The sequence below is a fragment of the Malania oleifera genome, chromosome 10 (assembly GCF_029873635.1).
Source record: "Malania oleifera isolate guangnan ecotype guangnan chromosome 10, ASM2987363v1, whole genome shotgun sequence".
NCBI classification, from domain to species: Eukaryota; Viridiplantae; Streptophyta; class Magnoliopsida; order Santalales; family Ximeniaceae; genus Malania; species Malania oleifera.
Genome location: NC_080426.1, coordinates 6,883,670 through 6,896,242, shown reverse-complemented (window position 1 = coordinate 6,896,242; position 12,573 = coordinate 6,883,670). Strand labels below are relative to the sequence as shown.

Sequence of the window (12,573 nt, the reverse complement as noted above, 5' to 3'; positions counted from 1 at the left end):
TCCAACAGTCTGAAGGAGGTCAGAAAACAATTCTAATAGTGTATGTTGATGATATAATTCTTACTGGTGATGATACTGTAGAAATGGAGAGATTGAAGAAGGTTCTGGCTACTAAATTTGAAGTTAAAGACTTGGGACAGATGCGGTATTTCTTGGGCATGGAAGTGGCAAGAACAAAAAAGGGGATTAGTGTTTCTCAGCGAAAGTATGTTACTGATCTCCTAGTTGAAACTGGCATGCTAGGGTGCAAACCCAGCGAAACCCCGATAGAAACAGTAAAGAGGGTTGAAGATTGTGGAAAACCAGTAGAAAAGGAGAGGTATCAGAGATTGGTTGGCAAACTGATCTACTTATCACATACTAGACTAGATATTGCATTTGCAGTTAGTGTAGTAAGTCAACACATGCACTCACCAAAGGAAGTTCACTTCGATGCCGTATACAAGATCCTTAGATACCTCAAGGGATCCCCAGGAAGAAGACTCTTCTTCAAGAAATGTGAGAGCAAGGAAATAGAGATCTTTACAGATGCAGATTGGGCAGGATCAGTAGAAGATAGAAGGTCCACCACAGGATATTGTACATTCGTTTGGGGAAATCTCATGACTTGGAGAAGCAAAAAATAGAATGTGGTGCCTCGTAGTAGTGCTGAAGCTGAATTCAGGGCAATCGCTCAAGGGATTTTTGAAGGATTGTGGTTATGAAAACTATTAGAGGAATTACGGGTATCGGTGAACCTTCCTATCAAACTCTACAGTGACAATAAGGCAGCTATTAGCATCTCTCTTAATCCAGTCCAACATGACAGGACTAAACATGTGGAGATAGATAGACACTTCATCAAAGAAAAAATTGAAGAAGGAATTATATGTATGACTTATGTACCAACCAAGGAACAAACTGTAGATATTCTCACTAAAGGCTTGGGACGACAGAGTTTTGATGATCTTATTAACAAGTTGGAGATGATTAATATTTATGTTCCAACTTGAGGGGTAGTGTTAAAATGTCAACCTAGAATATCTTTGTAAATAAAAAACAAATTAGGAAAGTGAGTAATTAGTGAGTAATTATGGGGGATTTGATTTCATTTAATAGGAAAGTATTTCCTTGATTAGAATAGGTTATTGTATTATATATTGGATTGTACGTAAGAACAAAATTATGAAAGAAATATTTTTTCCAATCTTTTCTTCTTTCAACTTTATTGTTCAATATAAGAAAAGGCAGGAAAATAAGGTGGCGGATGCACTAAGTAGAAGGGATTCAGATCTGGTTGAAGCTTCCCTAATGGTTCTATCCTATCTAGTAGTGGGGTGGCTTGAGGATTTGAAGGACTCTTATGCACACGACTCATTCATCCAAGAGATACTCCAAAAATTACAACAACCAGATGCAAATGCTACCAAATACAACTTTAGAGATGGCATATTATACTATAAAGACAGATTATACATCAGCTCAAACCCTACCCTAAAATTGCAAGTTCTACAGTGGGTACATGATGAACCACAATCTGGTCACGCTGGGTATGACAAGTCAGTGCAGAAGGCTCGTGCTAATTTCTACTGGCCAGGTATGAAGTCTGACCTAAGGAAGTATATTAGAGAATGTCAAGTCTGTTAGCAAACTAAAATTGAGCATACACTACCTTCGGGCTTGCTGCAGCCCTTGCCCATTCCCTCGAGGGTTTGTACAGATATTTCAATGGACTTTGTGGAGGGTCTTCCTAATTCTTATGGCTATGAGGTAATTTTTGTTGTGGTGGACAGATTGTCCAAATATGCTCACTTCATGCCTTTAGCACACCCTTCTACAGCTGGGAAGGTTGCTGAGGTATTCATTCAACATGTGTTCAAATTGCATGGAATGCCCCTCTCCATTGTGTCGGATAGAGACCCTACATTTACTAGCAGGTTTTGGCAGCAATTGTTCAAGTTCCAGGGTACCGAACTAAAGCTAAGTATAGCATATCACCCACAAACTGATGGGCAGACCGAGGCTGTTAACAAGTGCCTAGAAAATTTTCTAAGGTGCTATGTGTGTGACAAACCGAAGCAGTGGGTGAAATGGCTTGCAATAGCAGAATATTTTTACAATACATCATTCCACACATCCGTTAAGATTACTTCCTTTGAAGCTGTTTATGGCAGTCATCCTCCAAGAATTGTGCCGTACTCGGCTGCCCTCTCTCAAGTGGTTGCAGTAGACGAAACCCTGCTGAACCGTGACAAGCTCCTCCACTCTCTCAAGCAGCACATGCAGGAAGCACAAAATAGAATGAAACGATATGCTGATTTAAAGAGGAAAGAAAGAGAATTTTTCGTCGGAGACATGGTCTACCTGAGGCTCCAACCGTATCGGCAGCTATTTGTGCAAATGAGGCGGAACTTGAAGCTATCCCCACGTTTCTATGGGCCATTTAAAGTCATTCAACGCATCGGGGCTGTCGCTTACAAGTTGGCACTTCCAGTTGGGTTTCTGCTTCACCCAGTTTTTCATGTGTCTCAACTGAAACCGCACATAGGAGCTTCAGTGCAGCCACTCAAGCATTTACCACCGGTGGACTCGCAGGGTCAGCTGAAACCTGAACCAGCAAAAGTTCTAAATCGAAGGTTGAGGAAACAAGGGCATGTGGCCGTAACAGACGTGCTCATATAGTGGGTCAGACAGGCAGAAGAAGACGCTACATGGGTACCCTATCATCAGATTGCAGCAGAATACCCTCACCTTGTGGGCAAGGTGTTTTGAAGGGGAGGGTAATGTCACAAGTAGGCTTGTTAGTTTTGTGTCTGTTTTGGGCCTCTGTTAAAGACCAGTTGGGCCGGTCATGCTTTAAGCAGACCTGGAACCCTTGGCCTAATTTAGCCCATGCATATTCCATATTTCATTTAGTAGTTACGTAGAACGAATCTTCCTAATTGCAGCAGTTAGAGGAGAGAGAGAGTTAGTTCCCTTTATCAAGGGAATTGAACCAACTCGTTGGACATTCAGAATTGGCTAAGCTAAATCTGGGTCTGGAGGATGCTCCCTCGAAAGAGCTTGGTTCCTTTCCCTTGTGATTATTTTCTTTCTCAATTCCTGTAGTTTCAATCTTTTGGCATAAATTCATCGCAATCATTCCACAATTCTATTATTCCTCTCATTTCTTTTCTACTTCATTCCATCATCTGTCATAAATCCCTATTATTATAGACCATAAGCACAGGTACAAGCACAAATTTGTTACATTTGGTTTCCTGGAATCTCCACTTCAAGAGACCTCCCAATGATAGGGAGATGGTGGAATTTTCATCTTTGTTATCTTTATTGAATGAGAGTAACATTTCTTCGGGGAAGGATGTTCGTTCTTGGTCTTTGGACCAATCAGGTGTGTATTCTTGCAAATCTTTTTATGAATTTATGACTTGTTTCAACTTGCCTTTCTCGCCCTATTCTACTATTTGGAAGGCCAAGGTTCCCCCAAAAATAAAGCTTTCACTTGTTGGTTGTTCTTAATAAGATAAATACTAACAACTTGCTGCAAATTAGGAGACTTTTGAAGGCTCTATGCTATGGCCGAAACTTGAATAAGGGTGGAGGAAGGCCAGAGGGGAGCTGGGAGAACGCTGGAGATAGTTGGCGAGCACTGGAAGGGATTAGGTGCACGTGCGAGTTGGGGCTGACTTATCGTGTGGGGGTTGAGTTGAGTCCTTGTGAGCCAAGACGTGGAAGTCAGGCCAAGGCACTGTGGGCCAAAGCCCATTTTATCTTTTATTACAAACTCTTCTTTCATTTCAAACTTTGTCTTTTGCTTAAAGAAAAAGCCCATATGGGTATTCTAGAAGTAGGTTGTTGGAAGTTGTTAAGGGTATATATTTTCTAGTGGGAATGAGGGGTCGGCGAGAAAAATTGGGAATCTGTTTGTTTCTTTGTTTCTTTGGAGAGTGGCTCTCTCGAACCAGCCAACCTGTAGCTTCATTTACATTTTTATTGCATTCAGTAAATCTCCATTCAATCATTCATCCCATTCATTCCATTTTCCTATTGAAATTCATCCAATCATACAGCTCACACTAGCAGATTCATTACAATTGGTATCAGAGCCAAACTCCTACCACCATGGGAGAGGGAGCTCGCATGAACCAAATTCTGGAGTCCATTGTCGCCCTGAAAAGTCACAAGAAGAACATCAGAGATTTCAACAGGTGATCCAGATTACTCAAGCAGATCAACAGAAGACGTTTATCAATATCACTCAACAATTGGGAGCTCTTTCTGAGCGTATGAAGCTGCTTGGCAAGCAGGAGATCAACCCGCCCCTTAGTCTCACCACCAACAATTCCAACAGCAACACCCTGGTCTACAGCGATTAGAGACAAATGATGTCCTCGGAGCTCGTCTCTACCATTTTCCAAATCATCATCAACGACGTAGCTTTACTTGCCTGCACTCAGAATCTGGGAGCACCAAGCCCGTCGGATCCAGTCAAGGCACCTGCTAATCAACAGCTGGTCGTTGGAACTAGCGCTCCTGATGCAAAGATTCTGATGAAAGGCGAGGCGGTCAACGAGGAGGCGGTTGATGAGATGGACGGTGACAATCAGTGCGAGATCGTGGAGCTCGACGCTATGGAGTTGCTTGCCGAGCACATCCACTTCTGCGGGATCTGCGGAAAGGTGTTTAAGCGGGATGCCGGTCTGAAAGCGCACATGCACGCACATGGAAATGCTACACATTCTTCAGGTAGGAAAACCCAGGTGTTTAACGGTAATCGCCTGCTGAATTTTCATTATGACCCTATTTCTCGTCCTCAGACAAGGCTGCAGAAAATTAAGCCTTACAACAAAGATTTATGCCTTCAAGCAAACTACAAATTTGTTGTGTTCGACCCTAGAGACTATACACCTATATCGATGGATCCAGATAATATGTTGCGGTGCGAGGATATTATGTGTGTAAAGTATTCAAAGCTGCATCCCAGACAGTGTCCAATCTGCTTGGAATATCCTTTGTCCCCAGATAACCTCATGCGAGCATATTTTTTGTTTCCCATGCATTCTGCAGTACTTGTTCATGGGTCTGGAGGAATCATAGAGATAATGCCCACTTCCTGAAGGAAGTAGAGGATGCTCAGAGGATTAGCAGGACTATGATTGATTGTTTTGAAAGAGCAAACCTTCCTAATGCAACTGAAGAAGAGGGGAAAAGAATTCTGCATTTCATAATGGTTGGTGGTGGCCCAAAAGGTGTGGAGTTTGCAGCAGAGCTTCATGACTTTGTAAATAAAGATCTAGCTGAGTTGTATCCTGCGCTTAAGGATCTTGTGAAAATAACACTTCTTGAAGAAGGTGACCATATCTTGAACATATTTGACAAAAGAATCACTGCTTTTGCTGAAGAAAAATTTCAGAGAGATTGCATCTATTTGAATACAGGATCCATGGTGGTGAAAGTCGCCGACAAAGAAATTTCTACTAAAGAAAGAGGAACTGGTGAAACTTTATCCGTACCATATGGAATGGTAGTCTGGTCAACTGGCATTGGGACTCACCCGGTCATAATGGATTTCTTGAAGCAACATGGCCAGACTAACAGGCGTGCTTTAGCAACTGATGAATGGCTGAGAGTGTAAGGTTGTATAAACACATATGCCCTAGGTGATTGTGCCACGATAAATCAACGCAAATTTATAGAAGGTATTTGGGCTATATTTAGGAAGGCAGATGAGAACAACTCTGGTAGTCTAAATTTAAAGGAATTTAAAAATGTCATGAATGACATTCGTGAAAGATACCCTCAAGTGGAGATCTATCTAAAGAAAAAGCAGTTAAAAAATATCAATGGTTTACTAAAGAGTGCTCATGAGAATCCCGAGAAACAGTGGATCGATATTGAAAGGTTCAAAGCGAACATAGAAACACCCCCTGAATCTGCTAATACTCTCTCTGAAAATGATGTCCATTGTTTTACCAGCTTACTTGGAGTTGATGATACTAATGATCAAACAATTAAAGATGAAAAAGGTGTGTTCACTGGATATGTGAGAGCAAAATAGGGGCTACAGAGGGACATAGAAAAATGAACTCAACAATGGCCCCTGAATGTGCAAATTATTCAGCTGAACCGCAACATATGGATGATGGAAGGGATGATTCTATGAACTTAAAAAAAGAAACTGAGTCAATTTATGTGGATCGAGTTTGTGATTCTAGTAGAGTTGGTAATGATATGACCATCATGACTGACATGAGTGACACCCATTCTGATCTGCAAAAGCTTGGGGATGAAGAGATTCATGAAGGCATAAATGATCTAGAAATCAATGGCAACAAGAAAGTATAGGATGATTGTGTTGGTGTTGTTGGTGATCGTGCTGTGCAGTTGGATTTGATTGGTAATGTCTATGGGTTGAATGGTGCAGAGAGCTACTTCAATAACATGAGTGACCAATATAAATGTGACAAAACATATGGTGCTCTTCTAAGTTGTTATGTCAGGGAAGGCCTCATTGATAAATCCCTCGCTCATGTGCAAAAGATGAAGGAGAATGGATTCTCTCCTTATAATTTTAGTGACAGAATTTGCATGAACTTGTATGGGGCAAGATCTGATATTGAAAACATGGAGAAGCTTCTAGAAGAAATGGGGTGTGAACCTCACATCTCTATGGGCTTGAGCACTTACACCATGGTGGCCAATTTCTACATTAAAGCAAGTATCAATGTGAAAGCAATTGCAGCCTTGAAGAAAACTGAGGAGAAGATGGATAAAGATGCGCTTGGATACAATAATTTGATTTCGCTCTATGCGAGTCTTGGGAATAAGTCAGAGGTAATGCGACTATGGGGTCTTGACAAAAAAAAAAGGCTGCTCTAAAGAAACAAGTAAACAGGGACTATATGACTATTACGGGTTCATTGGTGAAGCTTGGTGAACTTGAAGAAGCTGAGGAATTGCTTAAGGAGTGGGAGTCATCTTGCCACTTATATAATTTCTGGATGCCGAATATACTCCTTATTGGGTATTCTTGAAAGGGACTAGTTGAAAAAGTTGAAGCAAAGCTTAGAGAAATAGTTGATAAAGGGGAAACTCCAATTCCCAACAGTTGGGGAATCTGGGTTGCAGGGTATGTTGCTAAGCAGAAAATGGAGAAGGCTGTATAGAGTGCATGAAGGAAGCTCACCTTGTGGGCAAGGTGCTCTAAAGGGGAGGGACTGCTATGGCTGAAACTTGAATAAGGGTGGAGGAAGGCCAGAGGGGAGCTGGGAGAACACTGGAGACAGCTGTCGAGCACTGGAGGGGATTAGGTGCACATGCGAGTTGGGGCTGAGTTACCGTGTGGGGGTTGGGCTGAGTCCTTGTGAGCCGAGACATGGAAGTCGGGCCAAGGCACTGTGGGCCAAAGCCCATTTTATCTTTTATTACAAAGACTTTTTTCATTTCAAACTCTGTCTTTTGCTTAAAGAAAAAGCCCATGTGGGTATTCTAGAAGCAGGTTGTTGGAAGTTGTTAAGGGTATATAGTTGCTAGTGGGAATGAGGGGTCGGTGAGAAAAATTGGGAATCTGTTTGTTTCTTTGTTTCTTTGGAGAGTGGCTCTCTCGAACCAGTCAACCTGTAGCCTCATTTCCATTTTTATTGCATTCAGTAAATCTCCATTCAATCATTCATTCCCTTCATTCCATTTTCCTGTTGAAATTCATCCAATCATACAGCTCACACTAGCAGATTCATTACACTCTATCTCCTAATGTATGTGTGATCTGTTGCTAGAACCCTGAGACAACTTCTCATCTTCTTTTGCAATGGAATTTGCTTGGAGGATTTGGAAGATGCTTTTTGGTATTAAGGGAACGAGCTGGATAGGTCCGTATTTGGTGGAAAAATTTGTCAGATGCATCCTTCGTAAGCTTTGGTAGAAGGAAGGATAGGGCAGCTTTATGGCAGTGTGGTTTTTCTGCAGTTTTATGGGAAATATGGATGAAATGTAATGCGTGGATATTTTCTCGAGAAAAATTAAATTGGATGTTGGTTTGGGAAAAAATTTCAGTTCTTGGCCTCACTATGGTGAGTTGTTTGTGGATTTTTCAAAGGGGCAAGCTTTCAGGAGTTTCAAAGAAATTGGAGGAACACGCTGACTTGATGGTCTCCTCTTTTGGATGTTTTATCAGGTCTATTTCGGGATTGTCCCAGTTAGTCTCGGGAGATATCTCATTCTCCCTCTTGTAAATTCTTTATCTATTAATGAAATCTTTTGTGTTATCGAAAAAACAAAAATGTTATATCAACTACCATATCATAGGTAGCAGTTTATGGTTAAAATATTTCCAGATAAAAAAAAAAAAAACTCTTTATTTTGCATTTTTTATTTGAATTTTTAAAATATAATATTAAAAAAATTTGTTCTAATAGATGAACTTGCCTTTTTTGTTGGTTGATTACTAAGGCAAAAGACACCGATCTCCCCGAGGTTTGTCAAAAAGATAAACCTCTACTGAGGGGTTCAAAAAATCCCACAGACCTCCACTAACATTTTAAATATTCCATAGACCTCCCTTGACATTTGATTTTTGGGACACTTGTACTCATTAAAAAATTGTATTTTGGCAAAATATAATGGGTAATTTTGTGTCTTTTTAGCAAGCCTCAAGGGAGTATTAGGGCAAGCTTTTAAACAAGCATGTTAATAGGATTCTGAAATTTGCTCTGGTCTGATTATTGCTCTTGATTACTTTGCAAAAGAGAATATTGACCCATTAAAATTTGATAATTTTTTATTAACAATTTCATTAACGTGCAGTTTTAGTGAAAGCAATGAAGTATCATTAGATCCATCAATATATCAATGTTTATAAACCTGAGTTTTCTTCACAACTCAGTTACCTATGCCATGTATGTTTGTTTCTATGTTAGTATGTGTATATACTTTGTGTGCATAATGAACTGTAGAACTTGGTATTGCTGTACACTTAGGGCCTGTTTAGTTGATGAAAATAAATTTCTTTTTCCATTTCCAGTTTTCTAAAGAATTACAAAAATGGCACCTTGTTTTCTAGTTTTCTAATAGGAAAGCTGGAAAAACAACAAAAAGATGTTTTCGAACTTTCTATACAAATTTTGGAAAACTGGAAAACAATATGACATTTTTGTGATTCCATTTTTAGAAAACTAGAAATGAAAAATAAAAACTATTTTCCAGAACAGAACAGGTTCTTACTTCTCAAAGTTCCGGTGTAATTTTACAAAATGGATGGTTCTGTTTTGTTGGTCTTCTATTTCCCAAGTTCCATTTAAATATGGGTGGTGCTGAACTAAACGTGTTGAATAATTTGTGCAGATATTGCTGTTTAATTGTATGTCTGTGCGGGATCCTCATTTGCTTCTTCCGAAACTGATGAATACATGTGCTAGTTATGGTAAATATCTTCTTTGGAGATCATTAGATATTTTTATAAATGGCTAGTAGCACATGTTGATGGAATATGTAAATGGCAGGACAAGTAGTTGGCGTTTTTGAAATTCATGCCTGCTATGTGCTGTAGTAGTTCACAATCTTAATTAGCCTACCAGTCCAAATGAGGACAAAAAACTGAAGTGAAGAAACTTTCTAGATAAAATAAATGACATTTGTGATATTGATTGATTATCATGGAATTATAAGTATCTCAGTTCAATGCTTATAGGATTTATTATGTTGATCATTCATTATGTTGATTTGGTATTTAAGGAGTTCACTTCAGGAAGGCACTCTTTGTTCCAAATACGTCTTTGTATAACAAGGTTGGTACCCATGCCTTGCCAACTGATTCTCAAGTTGATCTATCATGGCAGATGACTCTTCAAAGAGTATGGGAAAACCTCATCCGTGCTGAAAAAGGTAGCACTTTTTTTGTTTTTTTTTTTGTGTGTATACATTCTTTCCAATTTTTTTATATGCCCAAAGACTGATGTCTTCTGTTATATATTTCTTTAAAAAATAAATAAATAACTTAATATCTCACACATCACTCTTGCATCTCGGCCAAGATTTTCTTTTATTTTAATTTCCTCGCTTGTACATGTAAAAAATTATTTAACTAATTTTTATTTAGTTGCCTTGTAGGTACAAAAAAATTATTGAATTTCATTTTGTTTCATATATTTTGGGTTGTTACTAATTTTTCTCTGAATCAAGATGCATGTGAAACAACTTGTTTTGTTTGGCTTGGTTGGGATATTCAATCTTTTTTCCTTCATAGATGGGGGTACAAAGAATGCTGAGCAGATTTGTGAGGAAGGTAAAAATGATGCAGTATATAGTGCTACAAATTGTAAGAACAGTGTAGTGTTTCCTTCACTCCCACTAGCTATTAGATGGCTCAGGGAGACTGCCCAACGGAATCGGTCTGATTGTTTACAGGTAATCCTCAGCGTCTTCTTGAGTAGCATTTGTGCACTTCAATGTCTTTAAGATTTGCTGTTCTGACTTGATTGAACAATAATATCCATCTGTAGCCATTTGAAAAACATGTTTATTGTCTTCTGGACAGTTGTCATAGAAACAGTATCACTTAGTTGAGGGTTGCTAAATTGTTGTGTCTGGACCTTGAAAATCTTCAGAGGCAAGAAATCTATATTAATTGTTACCGAACCAACATTTTTGTTCCTAAACATTAAATCCTCCAACCTAAAGTTTTGACTCAATATTTCCCATAGGATATATATATTTTTTTAATTTGTACAAGTGGAGATTTAATGCATTATAATTTTGTAGTCATTATTAATCTACCTCAGCAAAGAAAATCTCTTTTACATTTAGAAACACCACAATTCTCTCTTAAATATATAGCTGTGATCAGTCTTGTTACTATTTTTCATCAATATATTATACCTCTGAAGGTAGATCAATCTAGGAGCTTCTGATATTAGATTTCTAGTTAGGAAGAGAGTGGTTGATTTGCAACCAGTGGCAGCACTCACATGGGTGAAAAGATTCTTCCAATTATGTAGATTCCAGTAACGGGTTCCCTGTTGTCATCTTGTTGTCAACCTCAAGAAATCTGGAGAAATAGTGGAAAAGATATAGCAACTGAATGTTTACCCCCAGAAGGAATGTATAGCAACTGAACAGTTTTTTTAGATTAGGTGGCCAAGTACCTGCGGTAATATGTTCACTGTAAAAATCTTCTCAAGTCTTATATATGAGGCTTGTGATAAGTACATAGGGTTAAAGTACACTTTTTTATAAGTACTTTGTAAGTGATAAGTCTATCTCTTCTTTTATGTCTACTAATTTACAAGTTCTTGTAAATGATAAGTGAGATAAGTACTTGTTTATAAATGGCATCAAACAGGGCTAAATTGTCCAAAGAGTTGCTGACTAGCAACACTGAAAATAAGATGTGAGAATTTGCCATTCTAGTTTCTATTGAATAAAAAGATTAATCTGCGGAAAGTCAAAATCTTTATTTTTGCACTTCTTGTTTCTACGTTGACTCCATTCCTCATTTTACAATTATAGCCACTTGCCCTTTTGGCCCATGCAAAATTATGCAGGATGCAGCCATCACCAGTCGCTTCTTTGTGTTCCTTAGGCTGATGAATGAACCTTGCAGACTATAATTTGTTAATTTTACTCGATTTGCTAGTGGTTGAGACCAATGTTTTTAATCGTTGCTCTGGTTAATTTACTAGGTCCTTGTCACTGGTTCTTTACATCTCGTGGGTGATGTGTTGAAGTTAGTCAAGAAGTGAGGCATGGATGGTTAATGTCCTTTCAGCTGCACCTCCCTCCATGTTAGTCACAGGTGAAATTTATTTCTGGGTCAGCTTCCAGCCACAGGAAGTGCTAGCTGAAGTGCCTCCGGGATGCTGTTTATGAAAGTAGCCACCGAGTACTGCACAAGGAACAGTTGGTTTCTGTGCAGTTCTGTTCATGAAGCTCAGTGACGATTACACTCTCTTAAATACATAGTTCAATTTGTTGTGTCGTACCTTATTTATGATTAATGGAAAATAATGATAGTTTAGTTCCAACAAATGATTACATAATACTTTTGAGGATCTTTAAAATTCTCGCAGCAGTTTGTTCGAGGACAATAAAGCTATGCTTGAGAAAATGACTCTACAGTTTCCCCAGAACAATCTGGGCATTTTTTATTCTTTCCAATTACCAAGAATAAAGTTCATTTTTGAATTTTGTGCATATTTTTTTCTCTCATGTTTGATTTGGTTGTACTCTTCTCTTTCATCCTGTTCTATCCTAGAGCAGCATCATTTACAGAAGAAGATGGTCATTTGCCTGATCTATGCTTGTATCCCCAAGGGTCTGTTTGGATTAAAAGAAGTATTGGAAAAGGAAAGGAAAATAAGAAGGAAACTCATTTGTCGTTATATTTTTCTCTATTAAATACTATAAAAAAAATAAAAATTGGTTTTAATATGTCTAAAAATTAAGAAAAATAAAATATTAATAATATGTAAAATTAAAATTTTATTCATAAATTTGATATATATATATTTATTTATTTATTTATACTTTTTTAATAACTAAATATGAAAATGTGCATTTTTTGATATTTTTTGTTTCTTTTTCTAATGTTTTTTAAGTTCC

The 12,573-nt window shown here is 38.4% G+C and overlaps 1 protein-coding gene and 1 pseudogene across 2 annotated transcripts in view; both read left to right on the top strand.

Moving 5' to 3' along the window:
- The window catches only part of LOC131165930 (folylpolyglutamate synthase-like), a 34,073-nt gene extending 21,994 nt beyond the window's left edge, over window positions 1-12,079 (top strand). For both annotated transcript variants that reach the window (XM_058124110.1, XM_058124109.1), the window contains exons 13-16: window positions 9,319-9,397; window positions 9,709-9,858; window positions 10,220-10,380; window positions 11,655-12,079. In XM_058124110.1, coding sequence (XP_057980093.1) covers window positions 9,319-9,397; window positions 9,709-9,858; window positions 10,220-10,380; window positions 11,655-11,714 — 450 coding nt within the window. In that variant the 3' untranslated portion in view covers window positions 11,715-12,079. The remainder of the gene's footprint in view (window positions 1-9,318; window positions 9,398-9,708; window positions 9,859-10,219; window positions 10,381-11,654) is intronic.
- LOC131165887 (external alternative NAD(P)H-ubiquinone oxidoreductase B4, mitochondrial-like) lies at window positions 4,365-6,037 on the top strand (annotated as a pseudogene).
- Window positions 12,080-12,573: the final 494 nt, after the last annotated feature.